The sequence below is a fragment of the Haliaeetus albicilla genome, chromosome Z (assembly GCF_947461875.1).
Source record: "Haliaeetus albicilla chromosome Z, bHalAlb1.1, whole genome shotgun sequence".
Lineage (NCBI taxonomy): Eukaryota > Metazoa > Chordata > Aves > Accipitriformes > Accipitridae > Haliaeetus > Haliaeetus albicilla.
The window spans coordinates 65,424,890-65,452,182 of NC_091516.1; the positions used below are offsets into that span (position 1 = coordinate 65,424,890).

General features: G+C 38.6%; 1 protein-coding gene across 3 annotated transcripts in view; it reads left to right on the top strand.

Annotated features, from left to right (window-relative positions):
• VCAN (versican) overlaps positions 1 to 26,755 on the top strand; it is a 112,482-nt gene extending 85,727 nt beyond the window's left edge. For 2 of the 3 annotated variants that reach the window (XM_069776885.1, XM_069776886.1), the window contains exons 10-16: positions 261 to 374; positions 7,265 to 7,423; positions 8,191 to 8,273; positions 23,153 to 23,297; positions 23,537 to 23,665; positions 24,450 to 24,632; positions 25,108 to 26,755. In XM_069776885.1, the coding sequence (XP_069632986.1) occupies positions 261 to 374; positions 7,265 to 7,423; positions 8,191 to 8,273; positions 23,153 to 23,297; positions 23,537 to 23,665; positions 24,450 to 24,632; positions 25,108 to 25,238 (944 nt within the window). In that variant the 3' untranslated portion in view covers positions 25,239 to 26,755. The remainder of the gene's footprint in view (positions 1 to 260; positions 375 to 7,264; positions 7,424 to 8,190; positions 8,274 to 23,152; positions 23,298 to 23,536; positions 23,666 to 24,449; positions 24,633 to 25,107) is intronic. The other variant, XM_069776887.1, reaches the window with a different exon arrangement.
• The last annotated feature ends 538 nt before the right edge of the window (positions 26,756 to 27,293 follow it).

The window sequence follows — 27,293 nt, forward strand, 5'->3', positions numbered from 1 at the left end:
AGAGTGCAGGATATAAAATTGTGGGTCAGTAATGTCACATTTCCTGAGGAAACTGCTTCTTGGCGTCTGGATGAAGAGAAAGGAAGGTTGTGTGTAGTGAGATCAGTTATCATGCAAATAAACTGGTCATTTGGATCTTTTGCAATACTTCATTCTTCTGGATTGAACTGGTCCTAGTAATAAGTATGACTAAAGCTGAAGAACATTTCCCTTTTAGGAGGTGGGTGGATTTTAAAAACACTTTTATCTCTATGTTGTAGATATCGATGAATGCCAGTCTAACCCATGCCGGAATGGAGCCACGTGTATAGATGGCCTCAATACCTTTACTTGCTTGTGTCTGCCAAGCTATGTAGGTGCTCTCTGTGAACAAGGTAAGGTGTGTTCTTTAATCTATGGTGATCAAGGTCATCTGTTTCCATTTCAAGACCCTTCTGGAGCAACTAGGCAAAGCCTCCTAAAATTGAAAGGATGGAAGAAACTGTCAAAATCTGTGGGAAGTCATCAGCGATGAGGAGAGGTTATAATTTTTGAGTGTGTTAGACTCCCATAATTTGTGGCTCAGGACTTTTTGTTTGTTAAATCTGCACCATCTTTTGCAGATGGATGAAAGCAAACTCTATCCACATGCTAACCTGACTAGAAGTCACATTACCCCTGTACCAAATATAAAGTGATATATTGTGCAGTTTCTGTGTCAAAATAACAACAGCTGTATAGTTTTCAGGTGGTTCCAAGGCAAGCACAGCCTGCTTATATTGGCTTGCAAATGATGGGGAAGACACATACTGAGTTTCTCTTGTTACTGTAGTGATGCTTATGGAATAATCAGTGGGAACAGAGTTACTCTCTGACCAAGCTTCTGTCCTAAAAAATTATATACAGTATGAGAGACATATCAGAACCAGTAACTTCCAAGTATTGCTGGAAAGTAGCAATAATCTACTGAACACGCCAGATTACTCATCCACTGGGAACCATAGCCTTTACAACTTCATCCCAGAATTTTCAAACCGATTTGTTCTGTGATTATTTTAGGAATAGTAGGTGCAGGATCACAATTACAAAGAAGTTGTAAAAGGCTTTCTAAACTGGACAACTGAAATCAGATTAAACATCCAGGTCTCTGTAATTGTTAGAACATTGCCTGCAAGAAATCCCACTGTATTTACAAGAAATACTGACAGTGCAAGATGCTTACTCAGTATGTGCATGTAGGAGGAGGAATAGGGTAGCAAAATCTGTTTTGTCAGTAAAATTCATGAAGGCATTTCCATGGGAAAAATAAGTGGTGTTTTAAGGTGTACTTTCTAAAGCTTATGAAAATATTTTTCTCTTTTTCTTCGGCTGAATGGTTTTGGCCACAAGTGAATGAACTAGGCCTTTGGATTTGTTTAATTAATACTGTGTTATTTTCCTGTTTGTTTCTCATCTTCAGTGAAAGGCAGTTTGCAAACTCTTCTAGCTCAACCTATAGAGATTTGTTTGTCAGAGCTGAAAACTCTCAAAACTGACCAGCTCCAGCACTTTTCACTGTTTAACTTTTTCTGTAGTCTGGCTAACCCTGCAATTTGAAAGGTCTTTCTGAATCTGTTCTCCAAAATTACAAGTTGACAGTGTTTTCACAAAAAAGAAATAAATCTTCTCACTCCCTTCCTCCTCCCCTTCATTGCAGCAAATCCATAGTAGCGAGTGGCTCTGAGTACCGTGGTAGCTTTGAGCTGCTTTTTATGACCAACCTGAGAGCACATTTTAGGTGGTTAATGGGAACATTTCCTAGTTTGTCAATCAGAACCAGAGCCCTGCTCACTCAGCTTTGGAATTTAAATTTCCTCCACTTAAAGTCCTGCAGTGGTTTGGGACTTGGGAAAAGCATTTAGTGCCAAATTTCCACTCCACCAGACAAAATAAAACTGTGTTGGCAATTCAGACACACTTGTCTGGCAAGCAGGCTTTATTTCAAGGCACCAGTCCTGACCTCACTAGATTTAAAGACCAGCCAGAACGACAGAATGTGTACCTCGGTACCACAGGAAAGGTGGAGTTGAGCACACCGAGATTATATTTCATTACTCTTTTTTTTTTTTTCCCCCTCCAATATATACTATTCATTTTAGAAAGCTTTGAAAAAAGTCAGGCTGAAGGCCTTTCTTAGGCATGGTGCTGAGTATTCAAAATGCTGTGGAAGGGAATGGAAGCAGTGAGTGTACATTGCCTCTGGAAAAGAAGCTCAAAGTAGGAGACAACTCCACCGTGTCCTTGTCCCATCACACTGGTACAGGAAAAACTTATAGCTCAGAATTTCACCCAAATGCCCCCGTGAGACTTTTCTAGACTAAAGGATTTTTGGCTGATGTATTACGCCTGTCTCAGCATTAGGAGGGGATGTGACCAGAGGACAGTGCAGCTGCACATCGGGCAGCTCCAGCAGGTGGTAGAAGTTAGAGGAGCCTTCAGGGTGATCTAACCTAGGGTGAGGGAAATCAATCCTGAGACTCAGTGAGCTGTAATTGGCTCCCTGACAGCCGTTTTTCTTGCCAGGTGGAAACAGTTCAGCAGACAATCTGAGCCCAGGAACTTCTTCCTGAAGAGAGCTAAAGTTGTCTGATGTTAGAAATAGAGCAGCTGAGGGTGTTTCCTTTTTAAACTAGATTGGTGGCTCAGTAAGCCAGCATCGCCTCTGGTTCAGACTAGATTAAATGTGAGTGGAGTACTCTGTTAGATAATACTCTCTTTTGCCCACAAAATGTATCTTTTCAAAGTACAGATGCATATTCTGCATGCCACTTGGTGACGTTTGAACATCACTTCTGAAAATGCAGAAATATGCCAAAAACACTTTTTCAAAGGGTGACTGCAGGCTACAGTAGATCTTCATGCAAGTCTTACCCTGGGGGAGCCATCAGTCTTTCCATTGTCATCCCCCTGTGAAAAGCCCTTATGAGTACTCTCGGTGTCCAGATAAATGAGCCCAGAGCTCAGATCTTCCCAATTTGTTGCCTGAAGTGTTGCTTTGCAAGCTCCATGTTTGAGGAAAGAGGAGAGGAGGGTTGTTTGATACCCTGTTTCACACTGGGCTGGTGGAACCAACTGTAGAGAATAGTCCCCAGGGACCAGTGGGGTATATGAAAGTCTGTTGTTGCATTATCTGGCCATCTGTATTTGTGGTGAGGAGTACCTTCCTTCATGAATAGTTACATGGGAAACAACAAAATGGTAGAGACTTGCAATTTGAACCTCAGTTTCAAGAATAAGTGTTCTTTATCAGGACTGGACGAGCACCTATTTAAATTTTCTGCTTCCTTTTCTTTTTCTCCTTTTGCTATTCTAACTGGTGTCTACCTGCTTTCAAGGAATTGTGTTTGTGTTTTAAACTTAAGGTTTGGGTTTCTCCACTGCAGGATCTCTGCAGGAGCACCTAGGCTAGCCTGTTTACCAAATGCAGCTGCATGCATGGACCTGTGTGCCAAAACGGCATATATCTGTTTGTTATGGGATGTGCCTCCTTGGGATAATAAAACCAGCTGTTGCCTTCCAGGTTCTGAAAATAAAACAACTGGGTTTTTTAATCATCATATCAGGAACAATGGTTTTTTATAACCCAAGTTCATTGTTTAAATGTCTGTGACTACTCTGGTCTCATTTGATTCACTTTGTTCCCAGGGCTTGGTAGCTTGGGATGGAAGTATTTGAGAAGGGCTCAGTGCAAAGATACTTTCTGAAAACAGATGGTCTCTAACTGATGTCTTTCAGCTGAGAAGAGATTATTTTGAATGTTTACCAGAGAAATTGTTTCTCCTCAAGATGTGTGGGCTAATGGCCCTCAGACTTCTGTTCATTAGCTGAAGGCAGACAATAACAGATAAAATTCACAGCTGAGTAGAACTCTCATTATGTTCTAGTACCTGTGTTTCTTTATTTTCTTTAAGCCTTTTATGGAATTTCTTTAAAGACAAGGCACCTATTGTCAACAGCTTGTTGCAGCTGTTGAAAAAGCAGTAGCTATCTATGTATTAAACCTACAGAGAACTTTTTTTTAAATGCAGAGTTTAGAGATGTTGTTATACATATACAATTGCAGTTACAGAGAACAGAAGCTGTGTAAGTAACTCCTTGCACACATCACTGAAAAGGCCTGTAAATTGTCGTAAATCTTAAGTCTAGTCAGACAACTTTTAAAACACCATAAATATGGCAAGAGTGTTTCAGTCTTTCCATCACGTTCTGGAATAAGGTTACAGAAAGCTGTGATTACCTCCCTGGATAAGTATACAATGTACATGGAGTATTGTATCCAGTAAGTGCTTGCACCTATTTGCTCACAGGTGATCGGGTCAGAAAATGTACAGCCACCTGCAATTAGACTTTACTGGTTCAGTAAAGGCATTAATAACTTATACCTATATGAAGGCCTTACCTTTGTGTCACCGTTTCAGCTTTTTTAACGTAGTAAGATACACACACTCAGGACAAAACACTGCAGAGACAAAACAGTCCCCACATTTTTACTTGCATGGTTTGCATTTTTCATCCTCTAGCCTCCTGACTCTCCCTTTCCACATTCCTTTCTCCCCTCTTCTCATTAACTTCTCCTCTCAAAAAAACCCAAAAAACCCCAAACCAAACACCAAATCTTCTCTTTCCTATTCTAAAAATTGTACGTATTTTGTAGCCATCATCTCTGTCTTTTTCTGTCTTTGTAGATTTGGTCTACAAACAGGTGCAGAAGAAGTTATTCAACTTTTCCCTTTCGGAAAAAAACATGCCATTTTGGATAAGAGGGAGTTTTATGTGCACGGCAGTGCAGGCATTTCAACTAAGAGTACCTATGTCACCGTTCCGCACCCTCTACCTTACGAGAAGAAATTTTGTTATTTATGATTCATGCTCAGGCCATTATTGCTCATTCTTTGAACCCAGTCTTCTAGGTTTTGTGTTTTCAAGCATCTTTGCCTCCTCCATGTGCGTTTCAGCAGATCTTCTCTTAAATCGCGCACTTCTTCCCTAGCAGAGGCCAGAAAAGGCTTGATTAGAATAGCCTGGAAATGCTCTCTGGCCACGATTTTCTCAGCATGCAATGCTACTTGTTATTATCTGACTTCTTTCCTGTGGGACAAGGGTGTACCTGAACAAGATGAATAATAAAATCTTAAGTGCCTTCACAAAGGACATAGCACTGTTAGTCAGCATTGTGTGGTTAAACAAATGTTCTAGAAAGCCAAAGGCAGACTAAACTTTAAAATGGCCTAGATGCCAGAGATTAAAGCTGTATCTGCAGCCTGGTCCTCATACAGAATACAAAGAGGGAAAAGATAAAAAACTAACAAGTTGGTAGTATAGATTACATTCCTTTTTCATAGCTGGGATTACTCAAGGCACAAGCAGTTTTCTACAGCTTAACTTGTTGAAAATAGAAGAGACATAATCAGTGTAAGCCTTTGTGTTTGGTAGATTTATGTCTGTGGTGATGACTTTTAGAAAACGATTTTGATACCAGACTCCTAAGACAATGACTGCTCTGTTATCAGTGTTGCCAGGAATTGTCAGAGAAATTCTGATAAACCTCCGAAGTGGTATGTTTGCACTTTTAAATCCATTTATGTACATGTAAACTCTAGTTTTTATCTTGGAAGATTTAAATACTTTTTTTAAAAAATAGACATTTTGGTGCTTCAGGATGTGAATGGCCTTTTCCTGCTATGAATTAAGAAACAGCCTTCTGTTGTGAAAAAATTATTCCACAATTGTCTTTCAGGTGGTAGCTGTTCAAACCTAAGAAATATCATAGTTAAAGAATTTGCAGTTGTATGTCGTTGGCATATACTGTAATATCTGGCTTTTTCTGTACTAATGCAAAAAGCTCCCCTTTGGCCAAAGCATGTTATTGACTATTGACTATATTGGCTCACTGAATATAAATCCAATTTCATACCCAGAACATATCTATACCTCTGGAAATGCCAGACAGTTGCTTTCAGGCACAGATTTGTTTAGGGGTTGGTAAAACTTGGTGGGAAGTGGCAAATTTCTGTTTGGTGGGTGGGGTGGGGAAGGCCAAACTTTGTGTTTCAGTTCTTCAACATCCTGCAACTGAGCTCTTTCAGGGTGAGCCATTATGTGCTTAGATAGCTGGAACTGGCTGTAGTGAGAACAAGCTGTAATCTTGTGCTGAAGTGTCCTTTATGATGCCATTTCATCTGCCGTAACTCAAAACAGTCTGAGTTTTCCCTATTGTTTCTCCCATTCCTTCCTAAAACTCTTCTCAGTGGCAAGTTCTTCCGATCATCAAGCACAGCTCAGACACATTCAGGCATCATATTTGTTAATCCAATCTTATTAATACTGATTTTCGTCTGTGATTAATTCCTGCAGTGTTGATGCAGAAGCAAACTTGGAACGGGAACTTTGTTGGTTCTTGCCATCTGTTCTGTTTACAGCTGCCTAACCTTGACAAAATATTAATGTCAAGTCCATGGATTGTTACTGTTCCAGGGCTTGTGTTTATTTATTTCTCTTTAGATGGAAGGATATACTGGCTGATGTAAACTTCTGTCTATTATGCATTCTTATCAGTACCATCCCTCATACAAGCACAGACAATGTGCATTTCATTATTTTGTATTTCAGTTTTACAGCCTTCCTTAGAAACTGATGTCTAAAGTTTATTAAGTTAGACTTTGTCAAGGAAGGTGGGTTTTAGAGGAGGATTTGGAGGGGTAGGTTCAGAAAGATAATACTTCAGCTTTGCATCTGTGGACTGAACAATCAAAAGCACTTTCCTTCATATTATTTTCAGTTATTTGTTTCCTCCAAACCAAAGTAATTCAGTACAGTCACTCAAAGAACTATTTGCCCTTGCAAGTAAAAATTCCCATCCCCACATACAGACTCAGAAAACTGAGATGAAATTTAGTCTAACTGCAGTCCAACATCCAGACATTTCATTCATCAAGAGTTATGGACTGAAGATGTCCTCCTGAGATTGTCCAAATACAGCACAATTTGAGCAGTGGACGCTCACAAAGTTGCCAGTTGCAGTTATACACCTTATATAAGTAATATTTTTGCAGCTTGTACTGGGTAAACAGCAGTACTGGAAAATGTAATGAGGTCTCAAGGATGAGTGTTGATTGTTTGCATTTGTACTGCTTAACAGGTGGGTATCTTCTTGAACTTCTGCCCTGAAGAAAATCTATCTGCTTGCATGAAACATGCCTGTGTTTCATGCCCATTGACAGAGATGTGATTTATTTATTTGTCACAGACACGGAGACCTGTGATTATGGCTGGCACAAGTTCCAAGGACAGTGCTACAAATACTTTGCCCATCGGCGTACATGGGACACAGCTGAAAGGGAATGCCGTCTCCAGGGAGCACACTTGACAAGCATCTTGTCTCATGAGGAGCAGATCTTTGTGAACCGTATGTACTGTTAGGATTCCTCTAAGCAAGAGTGGGCACTGAGGGTTCAAAGCTAGTGAAATATCCTCCTGATGACTCAGCTTTTACATCTCCATCTTAAAATATACTTTTAGAATGTTTAAAAGGCACACTTTGTGTTCTTCATGTTTATTTTTGCAGTGAATGCAAGTTCCCTATAACTATTAAGTTATTATTTGTTACATAGCAAATACTTTGTTTTTGAGGAGGAGAACGGGAACTGGTTTTTTGGCATTGGAAATTGATGAAACATCTTTTTCTGGAGGTGTTAGATTTTTTGTGCACCTGACATCAATGACCAAGCCACCATATATTATGTTAGGTAGGCATAAAGAAATAGTTCCTGTATGTTGTGTTACCGAATTTAGACAACACTGGTCACAGCCTAATCAAAACTTTAAAAACATAGATTAAAATACATGCTTTTATTATTTTAATCTTTTTTGCCTTTTTTCCTCCCCATCATATGCTCTCAGGTAGGAAACTAATCTGTTTTCTTTGGGAGACACCATCAGGAGAGAAAAGACATGATTGTTTAAAACTGTAGATGAGAATCTGCGTATTTATAGACATCCCAAATTAAAACCGAAAAGCTGAAAAACAGCCTGTAAATAGTTGTTTGCATAATGAGTAGAAGAATCTTAAGAACAGGATGTCTGATTCATTCTGTGCAAATTCTTTTTATTTTCTTTGGTGAAATCTCTTCCATTTATGGGAAGGTTAATAAAAATATCCTTCTGGTTCCTTAGGTATTGGGCATGACTACCAGTGGATTGGCCTCAATGACAAGATGTTTGAGCGTGATTTCCGCTGGACTGATGGTAGCCCACTGGTAAGATGCCTTTGAAATGAAATCACTCATTCATTTCTTTTTGTGGTGGCTTATCAAATTCCCACCAGCAATGAGGAAAGCTTCATGAAAAAATGTAGTCACTAAATATGCACCCATGCAAACAGCCAGCAAACTCTTCTTTTGGGATAACTACTATTTTGTGGTGTAGTTCTAAAATCTTATTCTTAGTTCTTTTTATTGTATATGTGGGAGCTCTCAAAGCTTCCAAACAGAAAAACTCAAAAAGTCTAAGACTGTAATTTAAGGGTCTCTGCAGGAGCTGTTTGTTCTCTTCTGGTCTTACGCAAGCACACATGTGGCAATTCTCCTCTCCCTTCTGTATATGAAGCAGAATGCATTTTTGGGGTGAGAATATGGCATTCAAGCTCTTGTGTTCACTGGATCTGTGAGAGTGCACAAAGGAGCCTCGCAAGCGTTGTTGGAGATTGTTTCTAGTCTGTATGGCAGCTCTACAGCTAGGGTAGAGAAGCAGCCATCCTTAGGTGGTTCAGGAGGCCTGTAACCAATAATCTGTCCATAAAATTTTAAGATGCTGTTGATACCTCTATTGCCTTAAAACAAGAAGGAAAATCAGCAGAAGGAGAGGGAGAACACTCTCTACCTACGTTTAACTAACCTAAATCAAAGAGCTGATGGATACAGGAAATGATTGAGCTCTTTCCAATTCAAAACAGTCTCTTTTGTAGAAGGGACAGGTGATTTATTGCTGTTTAACACCTATTGAAAACATTACATTAAAAAACCCCAAACTGGTTATGCGTATTATTTTCCTTTCCAGTTGTGAATTCTTAAAGCAGAAAGCATCTGGACACACGTATGCACATGCTCACACATGCATGCAATGATCATTGCTGCATACCATGTGGCTACAACTTACTTAGAAAGACACCTGGGGCAAAGCAGGTTTCATTTATTACCATTTCATTAAATAACCAGAGGTTTAAAATCCTCTAAAATGACTTGTAAATCAGCCATTTCTTGGGGAAACTACCATGTGTGGCAGGTGACAGCACAGGGAGTAAGAAAAAGATAATGAAAGTTTTTGTTGCCTGACTGATTGCTCAGTGTATCTGCAGTGGTACCAGTGCACCCGTTTGTGCTTGGAGCCACAAAATCTTGCAGAATGTAAGCAGAAGGGTTTCATTTCATCATTTTCTCTTGCCTATCCTCATGTATTTTTGGGCGCACAAGATGTGCCATGGCCTTGAACTTTACTCATTCTGTGTGAGTTCATTCTCTGTCTCCTGATGTGGCTTCTTACACCTCAGTAACAGGCACCCTCTGAGGGTGTTTCAGGTTTGGTTGGAGCTCAGGGGTGGTCCAGGCTGTCTGCAGTGGCTGGTCAAGGATCTTACACTTTACTAAGGGATCTAAAGTTAGGTGAGATAAATTTGGGCATAAATGTAGTGCCTGAAGGGGCAGCCCATCTTACACTAGGAATTGTAAAACGAGATATACACTCATATATTCCAAAGACAAGTTTGGTATGTCACTGAATGATGAATTCAAGGAAATTAAAATTGGGGCTGAGATTCTCTTTTTTATTTCAGGCTACTGGGCAAATGTGGTATTACATTTTTACTTTAATTTTCAATTTTAAGAAACAAAGATATCCTAGGAACAGAATAAGACCATCTGTCCAACAGATTTATCTTTTGATTGATCTTTTTTCCACTTTATTTTTCTTTTCTTTTTAACAACTTCCCTCTGTCTCTTCCTTCAGAAACAATTTAGGTGTCTCTTGAAATCATTTATGTTCATTGCTTCAATAGGTTTCCCTCATAACTTATTCCATATGGTTTCTGGATACCATGGTTCTGAGCAGCTTCCTCATTTGCTTCTTTTCCCTAGTTTTTAACTTATTTTTCTTACTTTCTAACCACTCTTCTGGTTGCAGTGATTTATTACTTTTCTAGTAATTAATAGGAACAATAACATAATTAAATATATGAATCAAATGTATTTCCCTGATGATTGTCTTAAAATTCCAAAGAATTTGAATACTAAGTCCAAAAATTACATCATTTATATATTTGCAGGTGAACAGTAGTCATGATAGTGTTAAATGCATTAATATAATTTATGATCATAAAAATCAGCATTATTACATCAACACTTAGGTTCTAACTTGAATTCTGAGATTAGAGCTAGCTTTTGCATATAGCCAAAATATAAATAACCTTCTTGTGTTTTACGTGTCGGGGTGCATCTGTAATTCAGCTGTTTCTAGCTTTGTTGCCCAGCTCCATGCTTTCTCCAAGACAATATTATCTATCTACAGTTCTATTCAACACTTCTGGCATAAAGAACAATTTCTCAAATCTGGTGCGGATTCCTCTGATATAAGAGTTTTCTTGGATATACTATCAGAAAAGTCACTCCAGCTCTTAGATAGACTGTGCATATGCAGTTGACATACATTCATCTTTATTTTGATACTTGTTTGAATTTTCTGCCAATAACAGCTTGGATTACATGCTTACATGATTTTATTAGGTTTTGGATTAAAAAAAAAAGTTCTGATGCTTGGTAGACTTAAAAGAAAAAGCAAATGAACAGCAACAGCAAGACATATTGTGGATGGAATTGTTGGTGCAGTGCTGCAGTTGACCCAGTACTGCCCAGATGAAATAGCTGTGATATATTTTAGTGATTTCTCTTTCACATGAGTTTTCTTTCTGAACCAAAAAAAAGCCCCTAGAATTGGGAATCATTGAACCACAGGCTCTACCATGGGAGATTATGGAATAAGTTTGGATTACTTTGGTACTCATTTTCCATGGACATAAGGAAACCCACAACTTAAATACTCAGTATGTTGAAAGGAACTCTTTTGCCAGGTGTTGGCATGTGTTTTATTAGCAATTTCTGGAAAAAGGATCAAATACCTTTTTTTTTCTTTGCATCTAAAAGGTATTTCAACCAATGAGTTCAATGGAAGGAAATCAGCCATTTTTTGACATTTTCAGCTCATGCCAAATTTTGTTTTTCCAGATTTTTTAAGCTGAAGCTAAGTGCCAGTCACCATTAAAAATGATAGCTGGACAAAGCACATCATGAGTTCCTCAGTGAAAACCAACAAACATACTTCCAAGTGCACTGCACTTTGTTTCTGACTACAGTGAACTATTAAATACACATGCCTACCCTTAGCTATTTTTTGTGGACATCATAGCCATATGCAGCACTGCCATGTAAATCTTGTCCTCTCCGACTTCCATTGGCTACCAAAATACAGGGGGGGCTTTTTTTGAGCACACTTCTTGTCTCTCCATGTGAGATGAGGGTGATAAACTCACCTTTGTCATTGGCCTAGTAATGTGAGAAAGCTTAAATTCTCAGATGAGGTTGTGGAAATTTTCCTTTCCTCATCAATCAGTGGATCATAGTTTTGCCAATCAAATAAGCGAGGGCCATTCAGTTTTCTGTGCAGTGTCCAGGTGAGATCAGTTCATGACCCTTCACTGGGATGGGAGGTTGGTTTGTTTTTTAAGGTGTGTGGGACAATGTAACCAAGATTTTTAAAAAGTGAGCATATAGAATTAAGGTTCTTACTGGGAAACCTACACTGAACCTAGAATACCCTTGACAGGCCCACAGCCCTACTGAAAACAGGGGCAATTATTTAGGGGCCTAGTAGTGGAGTAAGTATAGTCAGCCACTTTTGATATCTTGCCATTCTTTTTTTAACCCCTATAGAAAATACTGGCTGTTAGCAATTCATCAAAAACAGCAGCAGTCAAAAAAGCCCCTCTATTCCTGTGCATGTTTTTCAGGTATCAACTGGAATTTCTGTTTAACTTGCAAAAATAATGCCAGTAAGCAAGTATTGGAATAAATGAAGTGTGATCTTGTAAATACATGCTCTGATTCTCAGAGTTCCTCAAGGAAAATGTTGATGTCTTGAATAGCAAAGCAAGTACAGTCTGATTCAGTGAGAAAGCAAGGAATAGTACTTAAAACTTTTTGGTCCACATGACATTTGTCCATATCTGTCTTGAGTCTACCTGTTTTCCATAACAAGAGCTTTTAAGACAAATGAAATTATCCTAACAAAATAGAAATGGGCACATTCCTAAATCATAGTACTATAGGCTCTGTTCTTGCAAAGAAAACTTGAGGAGGCTTTTTGATCTACCTCACTGAAGTGTTTGATGCATAGTTATCTGTGTGCTTTTAGGGGATTTGGGCAGGTTTATTTCTTAACTGTGAAGTGGTTTTTAATTTAAAACTGCTCAGCAGTTTCCTGCCTTTCAGGCAAAATGTCATAATCTTATGCAATGGATTGGGTTGTGTAGGTGAAGTCTCATCATCTCCCAGTAAAAAGATGCCTTTTCAGAATGCTGTACCCACTACATCCCAAACACATACTGAGCTTGAAAAGTGCAAAATAACATGATTGAAGTAGTTGGGTCATAGCTCTCATGCCCTAAAGTTTAATTGTCGGTCCACATCCTACTTTTCCATAAAGAAATTACTTTCTAGGTAACTGATATTTCATTATATTGTATTTTATTGTCCAGGACAATTTGCTTACATTTGTCTTTTTTGCAATTTCTTTAAAAAACAAATTGGGAGCTTATTGGCTAAGGTCAGAGTATGTCTTCAAAGAAGCTCCTTGGCTAAGCTTAGGCTACCTTGTTCAACAAGCAGAACAAAATAAGCTATAATTATACTAAACTGTGGAATCCATTGCTGACCATCCATATGAATCTGATTTGTTCTGATTTTATTTACTGTATCTGTATGGCAGGAAGCTATCTTTTCTCATCTACAATGTGTTGCTGCTCTGTCTCTCTGTTCCCTTTTCTTTTTTCTGTTTTTGAAAGAAAGAATTTTTCAGTGTTTCCAGTGGTTGGGAGAGGTGGATTGGTGTTCTGGACCTGATGGGCCACATGAAGAACACTTTGGCAGCAGCAACCATTCCCTTTTTATATCAAGGGAAAAGAGTTGATAGCAGTTGTGTTAGTACAGCATAAAAAGTGAATGCTCTTTCAGGAAACCTAGATCCTCACTTGTGGTGCAAGTTCAGTGAGAGTTAGAGATTAGGGGCCACTGCCACAACCATGGACTTGGAATACTAGCAACATCTGAAATAGCATGGGCCAGTAGGAAGGGAATTTGTAAGCTGCAAACTTTGGCGTATCTGCCTCGTCCCTAACTTCAGATAATTTGTTTCAAAGGTGAAGGTAGTGAGAGCAGGTACTGAAGTGTGTTCAGAGAACTCACAGCACCCCAACATTTTTAAAGCTTCATTATTCATTACTTCCTTAAAATAAAGCCAATTTCTGCTCAAGACATTTCAGGTATGATTACATTGACAGATGGAAGAGGCAGAAGAAAATAATATTTTAAAGAGCATGTTTCATTAGCTCTGCTTTTCTTCTATTGCAGTGTAGTTATAGGGCTGTTCTGTTGGCATTTGGTATGGGAAAGCATTAGTTTTCCTCTGATTTACATTCTACATGGGAATGAAGATGGCTATATGTAAGACTGTGTTTACATTTAAAAAATTACAGAATCAAAATTTTTCCTGCACTTTTCTGTAGACTTTTCTCCCAGCATTTCTGTGATAGTGAACAACTCTTTAAGGATGAATCATGGACAGTCTTCATCCTACAATTATCATAAGAAGCTCTAAGCAATAAAAAAAAAGGTATTTGGGAAAATCACAGTGATACAGGAGAAGAAAGCAAGGCCCAAATACTCGCACAACTATGTGAACAGAGGAATTTGTCCATGCCTGCTTGGATCTTTGTATACTTAAAACTTGATGTAATACAAACTACAAAATAACAGAACTTCCATTATCAGTGGAGACATTTAATAATTGGCTTGATCAAAGGAAGAGTGAACACAATGTGACATTTGAAAATATCTTAGGGAAATTGAATTTAAATAATTCACTTAGTTCTGTGAATAGTAACTTTTACAGCTGTAAAGCACACCCATCCAAATAGAAAAAATCTGGTGTTGCTTTTGGCAGCTTCTCCATTGTATTTGGATTGCTGGCCTTTCACTGTTAAGGACCCTTGTGAGCAGGCACAGCGGTAAAGGAGTCCTTTGGAGCTATTCATGTTATGGATTAAGCGCATATAGCTACTTGGGGTTGTGCCTTGGGCCTCCGTCTCACAAGGGGAGTTATTCATATCCCTTGGAAAATGCTGCTGATAATTAGTGCTTTGTAGGGCGGTGAGCTCACTCCCATTACATAAGATTAGTGCTGTAATAAGGAGCTGGCTAGTGTCGGTGGCCAGATTGTCTGTCACTTGGAGAATGCTGCCAGCTAGGAAAGTAATGGGGCATATTGCCACTTTTAAAACTGTCCAGAGACTCTACGTTAGTTTTTCTTCCCTTCAGCATAGGAGCGTTTATGCTTTGTGTTTTGCAATGCTGGACCTGAGGTTGTCAATATTAGGTAGCTATATTAAAAAAAAACCAACACAAAAAAAAACCAAATAAAAAAAAACCAAAATAAAACAGAAGTTTAATTCTGGCAAAAACAAAGCCCTCTCTTTTCCTTCCTTTATTGGTCAGTGAATCAGAATGGTTTAACTTGAGCAAATCTGTAACTGCACCCCTCTCAGAAAGAGTAACTTCATTGAACACAAAAACCTTCAAAAGGCATGGAGTATTGTAGGGAAGGAGCCTGCCTCTGAGGGTTAAATAAAGCAAACAAACTAAAAAGTACTGTAGTCAGCTGCAAACAAAAAGCTTATTGTGCCCATGTCCCACAGGATCCTTGGAGAAGGAGATTTTAAATCTACCAAATGTTTTCGTTTTGTGCTGCAGTCAGTCATTACAGCCTCTTTTTAAGATGCTCATTTGACCTGCATTTAAATGGAGGAGAACTATATAATGTTATTAATGACAGGTATATTTTTAGTTCAGTATGTCATAGGCAGTAAGGAGGGCCTCTTGGACAAAGTGGGGTTTTGTCTCATTTTTACAAGGGGGGTCAGCAGTTACTTCAGAGCCTCATTATGGTTGGCTCTAGGCTAAAACTCTTGGACAGCTTCAAACCTGTAGTAATTGTTGATATAAATGACAAAGTGCAGGATTTTCCTTTTTTCAGTGGCTGTCCTGGTAGTTGTGTACAAAAAGAATAAGTCACACCCCATGCAATTTGCATCATGTTGATAATATATAACTATGTTAGTGTGACTTCCAAAGAACATGTATTATACTAACCAACATTTAATACCCTACCATACTTTTCTTCCACAGTAAACCACCTGCCCATTAGCAAGAGAATTTCACCAGCTCTTTGCCACTTATTTTTCAGCCTCTGTGCTAAGATGACTTCTGAAAGCCCAACACACACAGTATACCCACAAAATTGAACTATACAGTGTGCGAACCATAATGAAAGTTATTACTCTAAGAAGAGTTGGTACAGAGCAGATAAAAGTCAATGGAGTTGTGTCCACTGGCTTCAGTTAGCTTTTAAAGAGTTAATAAAAGAGATAACTTTTCTGAATTATTATTGTGGAACTGCACAGTTAGTATCTGGACTCAGTAATGTGTAGACATTGCCATCTAGTGGGAGTTTTCTGCTATACTTAGTGGTTTCTGCTTCTCATGGAAAAGTTGTCATACTCCGCTATTGTTTTAAAAAAAACGTCAAAGAGCTAGTCATCCACTCCACACACAAAACTCCCCCCTGAAAGATAGTACTAATAGTGCTTTTATGTTTCAGCTTCATCAGCTAGCCTTTTTTACTTGTTTCATTTGTATTCCTTAGATTTCTTTCCCAAAGTTATTTTTGCATAGATCTGACAGCTTATTCAATATGCAATCAGTGCTTGTGGATATTCATAGATATACATGAGTGTATGTTATTCAGAGTCCTTTTTTTGCAAGCTGTTGCACAGGAAATCAAAGAGTCTTTCAATACATCCCACTGCTTTCTTACCAAAAAACCTTTTCAAGTGAAATCTTTTGCAAGGGTCTTTAGCAAAGCTCCTTCTGGGAGTTTGTCTTTCTCACAGTGTGACTGTGTAATGGTGAGTGTTGGGTGCCTGCCTCATCCAAATCCTGCCAGTTTCCCAAATCCCATGCAAAAAAAGCTCAGATTAAGGGCTTGAGGGAAGCCATTCAACTATGATATAACATATATCAGGATCATGACATGATTTTTATGTGTACTTGTAGATAAGTTTAAATACAGCAGCTGCCTTCAAATTGACTAAAATTTCTCCCAGCAAAGATTTACCAACACACTTAGCTTGGTGCCTCCTTCAGCAAGTTACTTTAGCATGTGTCTGAATTGTGCATGGGATCTACCCTATAGAGTTTAGGGCACCACCTATGTCTTTAAAGCAAGGTATATGCTTAAGCACTTACTGAATGGAGTTTTTAATCTCATGAATGCTTTTGGTGAGTTCTGTCAGACTGCTCCCGTTCATAAAATTAAACAGAAAAATCCTTTGCAGGACTGGGGTGAAATTAAGTGAAACAGAGCCTATGCTCTAAGCTAGTTTCTTGTCTTTCCCAATGTATAAATGCATTTAAATACTAGGTGAACTTAATGGAAGTAGTTCAGACATTGCCAAATCTTCACAGTAATGTGTTTGAATTTTTTTTATCAAAAGGAAATGCAATGCCTTTGAAACTTCCCATCAGCGTCTCATGTAACAGAATCAGTGCTGTATAACAGTATGAACCACGAACGAGGGTTTTCTGAACTGATCCATATACTGATTGGAACCTTGTGCTGATCTTGTTGTAGTTCAGCCAATCTATAAAACTGGGTAATTGCCAGGACTTACTGAAAGTGAAATGTAATTTTTAGTTAAGCTATCCAATTACAACAGAACCTCCACAGCGAGGGACTTGTTCAGGGGCTTTCCTGATAAAGATTTCTAAGAATTTGTTTGCTATTGTGAAAAATGTGTATTCCTCTTCTTAGCAGAGTTATGGGGGGAAAAAAGGACAATAGTCAGTAAGATTTGCAGTGGTGGTTTCAGCTTGTTTAGTGATAAATACCCAGCAGGAAGAGTTGCTTCACTTTATGATGAAGTATCCAGTCAGCCAGTCCCTACATCTTTCCTTTTTTTTTTTTTTATTTGCCTTATTAGTCTTGTATTAGGAAGCAATCAGACAGGGAAGCAGCTAGAATGAATGAAAATAAAAATCACACTGGAAATTACAGGTCCCCAAAAGTGCCAAGACAGATTTGTACTTTAAGCTTATTCAAACATGCTGAAAACATGCTTCCTTTTCCCAGAAGGAAAAGCATTAACCCTGTAAATCTAAACAGATGTATTTCAAGTAAATTATCTCCTGTCTTTAGTTATGTACAGAAGATTATTTGCCTTTACACATTAAGGAGGTCAAGCAGGAAAGTTTTGTTTGCATCAGTAGTTTATTTTGTTGTGCTTCATTAAACACAGTGCTTGTTGACTATTTTGGAATACAAAATCCAAGCGATTGATCTCAGCCACTTGGTATGCCTTTTGAAGATAAGGAATGACTGAAATTTCCAGATGATTGTCACAAAGCTGAGATACTGCTTACACATGGATTCAGCTTGGCAGTGCAAACATCTGAAAGAACTGAGTGGATTACTCACTAATAAGGAAATGAGTCTCTCAAATAAGGCTGGTTATCTGAAAATTTAAATAACAAATCTCCCACAAGGTAGGATCTTGTTCATGATGGGAAGGCTATGCTCATTCAGTTTAATTAGCAGACATCTGAATGAGAAAAAATAGTGAGTAGCTAATAAAGTTAGCTGCTTTACAGTTCTTGCTATAATCCTGGCTTTCTTAGATTTAATTTATGTGAAAAGTCAGCCTGTCACCCAACTGGCAGATTATGGCTGTGCATTAATTCAATGCCATATAAGGAAATCCTCCCTCAAAATGTGGAACTTAATAACATGTCTTCATGGGCTCTTGTAACCATCACATCCAAGCTCCTCCTGTGAGGCAAGAGAATATATTGTCACTGTTTTACAGACTGGGAATCAGCCAGTCAAGTGCATTGTCTAATGCCACGTAGGAAGCCTGAAGAACTGAATCCCATCTCAGCTGCAGCTCCGTTAACCCATGGACCATTCACCCTCTTTCTGCAGGAAGATTTTCAGAGATCCTTACCAGAGAAAGCTAGAACAACTAAATCTAATGTGTCAGCACAGACTTTGATTTCAACAAAAAAACTGTACAAGAAAGATTAATTAATTATTACAGTATAATTAAAGGCATAAAGAGCATAACAAGAGCTCCAGTTTTCAGCCTGAAATGATGGCAAGACAGACAAGTGGTGTGGCTCCCAAAGGACCAAATGAATGTACAGGGACAAAAATCCTGTCCCCAGTGCTAGGTCCTGCAGTTGCCTGATTACACACAAACCACAGTTTTTTGATAAAAAACACCCAGGCATCTTGCCATCATGGATGTTGAGATTTGCAGAGTGGCAGGTGCAGTGGTGTCTGCCTGAGCCTGAGGTGTGTGTTTCCAGGCTTCACTCCCCTGCATTGCTTTGAACTTCCCTCTCCACAGCCATCTCAGCAAAGCACGCTTAATAGCTGGAGGAGAAAAGTGTAGCTGGCCAAACCTCCTTTGAAGTACATTTTGAGTCATGTACATAATTAAGATTATATGTCCTAAAATGTACAGTCAGGCAGTGCTTTACATCTTAATCCACGGGAAAACTTCACATGTGTTATAGTAATGTTGCTTAAAAACCAGGGTAGTAATGTTTTTTATGTCCCTCTGTGTGATCATCCAGTGTTAAGTATTTCTGCTGAGGGAGGAATAAAAGGGTCATAGCAGCTTTTCTTCCGTGTATTTTAGCATTTGAATCTATTTAGGTTTACAGAAACATAAGTCATATCTTATGAATGATACAGCTAAAAGTATTGCTAAAGGTGTCGACTGAAGCTTGGTTGTTGGCAAAAGGATGTCCTGAGCTTTATTAATTCAAACACAGTGCTCCTTCGTGCAGTTTCATTGGTCTGCTGAGACAATGACAGTTTACATGAAGATATAACCTAGCAGCAGGGTGGCTGGAACAATGCCAGCAGGTTTTGGCTCGTCTGTGAATATGCCTGATCTTTTTTGGACATGATCTTAAAAACCAAACAAACCTAAATGATACATATTGCCAAGGACTGAAGTTAATCTTTTTTTTTTTTTTTTTTTTTTTGTACAATATACTTTTCTAAAAGACATTATGCATTGAAATACAAGGATCTTAAATGGCATAGCCACTTCGAAAAGGGAATTGTATTCAGGGTATTTTGAGCAGTGTTTCTCAACAGAATAATTATGACCTGAGAATCTTAGATGCTTACTGCACTTATTGCAAGGGTAGGGGAGTCTTAGCACACTTGGTATGAGAGATTGCAAGGGATACCTTTGAAAACAAACAGTACAAATCAATATGTGACTTATGCAATTTGGTTCTTTCCTATTGATTTTTTGCTGATATAGTTTTACTGGAGATAGTGTAGTCACTCCTGATTTAGACTAGTGTAACTGAAAAACAGCATCATGCTCATGGTCATGCAAAAATGTATCTGTAAGAGGAAAACAAAATATTAGTTTATTTGTCTAGCAACTTATTCCACTCAAACTGTGAGAATCTTTTTGTATCGTTATCCCATTATCAGTGGCTAAATAAGGCATTGAAAAACTACAGAAGAGCTGGGTGGAGACCTAAGAAAGCAATTCAGCAGTCTGGAACTTCCTCTGCTAAGCAATTCTGGCACTAAACCCAAGCAAAATCAGAGTTACTCAGCCAAAATAAATCTGTGCAATGACGATATCAAATGTGAGGTAACAGCAAGTCACGCTGGAGGATATCAGACATTCTTGAATAAACCACAGGGCCTAGATTGGCCTTTGCCATTACACTGCAGCGCTGCCAGCAAAGCAAACAAATATTCTGGAGTCATTATGGCAAGGCAAGTAAGAGCATATGGAGTCTATGTGCTTAGGGTGGGAGCTGGCAAGCTGCTGAGCACCTTCAGCTCACACGCCCCCAATAGCCATTAAATATCCTTAATTCCCACACTCTGATCCCTATGGAAGCAAACATGTCTGTAGTATAATTTCCACAAGAAACAGCTGCAAGGCTTGTTTAAGTCTTTCTTTTGCTGTCAGGGTGTATTGATCAAAATTTTCTATCACTAACCTGGCTGTTTAATTTTTCTATGTGTCTGTATGTCTGGGCATATTCTTGAAGGTTATTGGATTGCCTCAGCGTAAGAAGTTGCTGCCCATTGTCTGAGCAGTATAACCAACCGTGCATACACTCATGACTTACATTAGCACATCTTAATTTTCAGCTGGGTTGGGTAGTAAGACATTCAGAGGTGAAGGTGAGAGGTGATTGCTTCCTGCTGCTTACCCCATCTCCGCAACACTCAGACAGATTTCCCTGCAGCATGAGTGAAACCTACACCAATTTTCCTTCAATGCCTTATACTTTGTGGTGCTCTGGAAGGTGCATCACAGCCCCCCATGTAGAGGAGACGGAGCAGGTATCTGGGGCAGTACTATCAGCAAGCCTAAGCCTTCTGTGTGTGCATTCACTCAGCTATCTCTGGTTTAGCCGGCAGGAGCTTTCTATGTTGTGGTAGCATGACCTTTTCCAATCAGATTCCTGCATCCTTAACCAGCTCTGCTATAAAAAGGTGTTAGATCTTTGGCTCTGTGGCCATTCCAAAATAGCCTTTTGGAAAAGGGGTCTTGGAGCACCCTAAATTACATTAATACACACCATGCATAGGCATATTCCTTCCTCCTCATTTTCCTTCTCGCTGGCTCATGAGATACACACAGAACTTGCTTTTCTTTTTTTGCACTAGGTGTTGCAGGAAGCCCCCCCCCCCCCCCCCCCCCCCCCCGCAGATCCCATTTGACTCATATGTATGGTATTTGGCTACTGTGCTTGCAAAACTCATACTTTGATTTATAAGCTAATGTGAAATGCTGAATTCTGGACTTGAGTAAATGAGTTAGTGTGTATTGTAGTTTAGGACTATTAAACACTGAAAGGTAGAAATGGAATTAAGTTAGTTCCACATAAAAAGGGGGATGTTTTATTAGAGGTAATAAATTCAGTGCAGAACGAATTTATTTAGACCATGATTGTTAAATTGCTTGGATAATTAAAACCTGTGATGGTTAAGATGACACGTGGTTGGAAAACGTTAAGTATTTAACTCAGTTTTTTCATAGTTTGATTCATTGTAAGGTAAATACTACTTGTGTGGGATATGTTAACTTTATTTCTAAAATGTGTTCACCCAGGCAGTGAATAGCGGTTATTTCATAAAGTTAAGAAAATAGAAAGCTAAACTTTCATGACATTTATATGGGCCAACTCTAGACAGAAAGATGTAAGCACTGAGGAAAATATAAGCACTGTAGAAACTGTGTCATTTTGACCATACAAGGGGCTAGCTGCCTGTTTAATGTCTGGCATTTATGTGAATTCCAGTTCTTTCAGATATCTATTTTTATCCTTCATTAAATTCTTCTTGGAGTGACACAACAGAAATCCCAAAGAAAATCGCTAAGAATAGTCTCCCAAACCTTCTCTTGCTTTTCTTTACATAACATTATGCAAATCTCAATTTACTGTGCTTCATTTTGGACCAAGATAAAACAAGAAGTGGGATAAAGATTACCCCAACTCTGCTGATTGCAAGGACAGTAGGCTGTATGTCCCCTACCAAGGACTACTGCACAGGTTTTCAATTGGTGTGACACTCCCTTTGTTTCTATTTTACTTGCTTATTGATTGAGAAACAGACTGAATCCTCCCTAATTTTCATCCCAAAATGACATTGTGCAATGATGAGCTTAGCCATGCTAGAAAGAGTCCATTCTACAGTGGAATAAATGCAGGTTTAGCCCGTGCATGGAGCTGTGTGAGCCTGCCAGCAGCCAGCATCTGCAGCTCCTGGTAGGGACATATCTTTAGGTAGATGTAGAGTTGAAAGCTGCAGAGATGTAGAGCTAAATAACTGCAGACCTACATGGAGCCAGCTTGGATCCCAAAGGACAGAGCCTGCCCAAATCGATATGCCAGATGTATGTCCTAGGTGCAGGGCTAAGAAACTATTTTTTATTTTTTATGCTAAAGATATTTTTCAGCTTTTTGAATGTTCTTTTTTCTGTGTGTGTCACATACCAACAATCAGATTTCTACTTGTAAAACTAGTGTACCAGTTCCTGGTTTTATTCATATACATTCACAGATATCTGAAGTTAGTTTTTCTGCAGAGGGCAGAATTTGGATCATCATTTCTAAAGCTGAAAGGCTGCTGTATATGCTCAGACTGCCACCTAGGCCTTTTTAATGGAAATATCAATCTGCAATGCTCTGGGGGCACATTTTGACACCTTTACTTATTTTACACCTAATTCTGCACGTCATACCATTGAATGACTTCATTAAATGAGGTCAGAGAATAAATAATTTGAGTCTGAGAAGGTAGCCTGTAATTTGCCATTTAGTAGACATGGACTAACAAGGGTTACAGGCTATTTACTACATTTCCTAGCATTCCACTTCATGTCTGTCTATGTAGGAAAGAGTGTGTTTCAACACACTTAGGATCAGATTTTGCTTATGCTGAAATGTGTCACTTTGTTTTGTTCATCTGAGATCAGTTTACAGTAAGTGAGAAGTTAGATCAGATTTTTTTTCCCCATTAATATAATCTGTTAATAGAGTGGGAGGATATTATAAATATAGCTTTGTTTAGTTTGTGCTTAACAGCTAGAATCAAACAATTGAGATTGCTCTTCACCGAAGTTAATATTGTGTGTTCTTCTGTAAAATGGAATGTAAATATACTCCAGCACTGGGAATAATGGTTTTGCTCCTCTTTTCTGCAGCAATATGAGAACTGGCGACCAAATCAGCCAGACAGCTTCTTTTCTGCTGGAGAAGACTGTGTTGTTATAATATGGCATGAGAATGGGCAGTGGAATGATGTACCATGCAATTATCACCTTACCTATACCTGCAAGAAAGGAACAGGTACAAACTTTCCAGTAACAATAGCATAAGGCTCTAAATTCCAGTTTTATAAAGTTAAAATGACATCTTCTAGCTGATTTCTGGTGACCAATACAGTCAGCCCTCAATTGAGTTAGCCTCACAAAGTCATCCTTCGTCTGTATCCATGTATTACGTCTCTAGCTAATCTGTTCTTGAGTCAGGAGCAAAAGTGCACACAGTTGAAACTCTTGGTTAAAACCAGGCAAATTTCTTCTTAGGTACAGATCTCAGCAAAACAGGCATTCATGCACCCGGCAGGCCTGCTTTACTTGCATACCATGAAAATATTGCCAACTCTTCTTTCCTGCAATGGCATCACCGTGAAGTATGTGGGCAGCAGAATACTGGTAGGCAGTCAGAGCAGGCAGCTGACCATTGGTATGTGGTTAGCTTTTCGTTTTCAGTTGAGCTTACTCTTCACCCGTCAAGTAATGTTGAACTTTGTCTTCCTCTTTTCCAAAACCATCTAGTTTAATGGCACTGCTGGAATCTGAAAAGCACATTTGGTTTCTACACTGTTAAAGCTGATACTTAGAAACCTGACTGTTACCAGGAGCTGTACAGAAATACTTTAGGAATTGCCTCTGCCTCTTCAGACTGGGAAAGTAAAGAAGCAGCCAAAATCTTGTGTGTGCTCCATTGTTTCCTGATTACCATTTACAACTTTTTGTTAACATGTTCTCTGGGCATTGAAGGATCCATCAGTTTTAAGTGATTTTAAATAGTCTATTGTTGAGGAAGACATGAGAAGTATTGAAAATGAGACTTTTTTCTTAAATGCCTGTAATAACTTCACTGATTTTCAGGTTTTGCAGCTTTCCAGTGAAAATCACTTCTTTATGTGAGTATGCCAACCTTTTTGGCTCAAATTTACATCAGAAATTTAAACCCCAAAGGCAATACTAGCCGTACGGTCTGCTGTTTTCCAATTTTCATCATTACTGTATTTGGTCTACAAGACTGGAGAACTACATAAAAGATTGATCTCCCCATCCTTATTTGGATATGCCTCTTGGGAGTCTAACTGAAGTCCTTTGACATCTTCCCTTAGCCAGGGTTTAGAGGTCAGTACCATATTCAGAAGTGCATTTACAAACTGATGTTTTGGGTTATGTTCTCTCTTCCTTTCAGTTGCTTGTGGTCAGCCTCCTGTTGTGGAAAATGCAAAGACCTTTGGGAAGATGAAACCTCGTTATGAGATCAACTCCCTTATTAGATATCACTGCAAAGATGGTTTTATCCAGCGCCATATTCCAACCATCCGGTGTCAAGGGAATGGAAGATGGGATATGCCTAAAATTACTTGCATGAATCGTGAGTTCTTTGAAAGCAAACCAGTGCTGGATCAGAAGCAATAGACTAATTTAAGATTAATAAGTAATGAACATGTAGTTTAAGAGAAGTACAAATCTGGTATGACAGAGTATGACAGTAGTATTGCTCACTCTAGCTGTAGGAAAAAACACCAGGCCTCCAAAACTAATGAAAATGTTCCTCTTCTGTTTTTACAGAAGCCACTAAGATTCTTTTAAAGTGAAAAACAATGCTCTTACAAAGCCCCTGAAATCAACAGGTTCCTAATAATACTAACAATTCTTTCTGCAACTGTGGTCTAAGTGTGTGTAAGAGATGCTTCTCCTGTCTGTAACGTGGTCATAGTACCAATTATTCATTTGTTAACCCTCTAATTAATCAAGAATAAATGGAACTGTAATGTGAAGCATAGCCAGCCCAGTCATAGTTAAATAATTTTAAATTAATTTCCCCTTTTTCCTCCTTCTCATTGCAGCGTCCACATACCAAAGGACTTACTCTAAGAAATACTACTATAAACATTCTTCATCAGGAAAGGGAACATCATTAAATTCATCAAAACACTACCATCGCTGGATCAGGACATGGCAGGACTCAAGGCGCTGAGAGCTAAATGGTGAATGGGGATTTCCACCATTTCCGCCAAAGTCATTACTTTCTGTGCCTTTTCTATCACTTATGGGAGTATTATCGAATTGTTTTGAAACTATGGACTGCGGTATTCACAATGCATTTTGCAAAAATATGGTGTTTATCAGAAAATTTAAAAAAAAAAAAAAAAAGGAGAAGTGCTTATGGGGATAAAAGGTAACCATTTCCAGCCTATAAAGATTATTAGTTTTCTATATGCCATCGGTGTGGACCATTTTATGATATATACCAGCCTTCTGCAATATTTAAACAGCTCGATTTTAGCACCAATGAAAATGTAAATAAGATGATTTTAATGTTGTTTAATTGTGTGTTGTTTTTAAAATCCTGTATATAAAATGAAAAGTCACACTAATTTCAGGCATATTTATGGTTAGAATGGCCTCAGAGGTCTTCAGTCATTTATGACATTGTTTCTATGTTGTTTACCTAGGCTGGAAATGGTTGAAATAACTTCACTGACTGAAATTTGCTCTTATCAGGTGAAGATAAACACACAAGTGACATGACTTTTTTTTTTTTTTTTAATGGCAACTGTGCCAATTTCTATCCAAGGTACAGTTTGTGTCCATGTGATGCAAAGTTTAGACAGAGCACATAAAAGTGGCATGAAGCATGAACTAGGGACTGCAATGTGGAACTTTTTTTCTGCTCTCCATTCCAGCTTCACCATTCATGAGAAAGGACTGCATGGAGGAGTTGTGTATGACAAGGAGGGCCTGTAAAAATCCAAGTGCTAATACATTAACTTTATCAACCAGGGCCACTTTTTTTGAAAAGGAAAAAAAAGGAAAAAAAATTACTTTCACGACATTAACCACAAGGTCTATATTACAGGTCTCTGCATTCTGAAATGGAGATAGACCTGGTGTTTGGGGGATTTTTTTTTGTAAAAAACAAACAAAAATCAAAAAAGTAAATAATTTTGTATATATAACCATTTTTTAATCTTTTTATAAAGTAATGAATGTTTGTGTATGAATGCTGCAGCTGTGAAGCGTACATAAATAAATGAAGTAAGCCATACTGATTTAATTTATTGGATGTTATTTTACCCATGCAAAGAAGATTAAAAGAGCTCGCCAGTGCAGTATTAGCCCCTGAGCTCCACTTTTGGAACCATCTTTCAGTTCAACTGCTATTTCCCTGGAGAACAAAATTCCTGCTATACAGGATCATTTGTTTGTGGTTAGATGGGTGAGAACCGTGTGACTTACAGAAGAATCAGAATCTTGGCTTTCTAGAAAGAAGTGTGTGCACAAAGAGATTATAGGTTGTAGTTGGTGCAGTGTGTACGTAGGAGTTTTCTATTATGATTTCTTACCCTGGTCAGCTCGATGACTGACCTGGATGTGTACAGTAAATGTAGAAGGTAACATTTGAAACGACCTCTCCACAGAAAGGACTGTTATTTCTGCAAAGTGCCTTGCACACCTTTGGGCACAGGACAAAAAACAAAAACCAAAACAAAACGAAAGGTGAAAATAAAGAACAGTAAGTTCCCTATGATATACCTTTTAAAATAACATTACAATTACAAACACAGATGGGAGGTTTATGCCTTTGTGTTAGTGTGGGGATATGATGCAAAAAAGTTGAAAGGGAAAGGAAAAGAATTGAAACCCAGCCAACATGTAAGAGTTTGTACTAGGCAGAGCTGCCCATGGAGTGACCTTGCCATAGCTCATTGGGAACAGTAATTACAGCTCCAGACAACATCTCTTAAAAAAATTGCAGTGACTGCTCCATCAAGTGTACCCAATCTTTATGCGTTCAATGTGGCAGTGCGTCACAGTGTTGGCCGGTTCATTCCCCACCCCTCGCCCCCAAACAATGCACATAATACTTTTCTCTATTTATATTATTATCTTGTATAGTGTATAATGTGAATGTCTGGTTTTTTGTGAATGAAAGTCTAAAATCTTTGTAACTTTTATATCTGCTTCTGTTTCACCAAAGAAACAAGGTTTTGCTATACTGTGACTTGTCTTGTTATTGCATGTCTTCCTG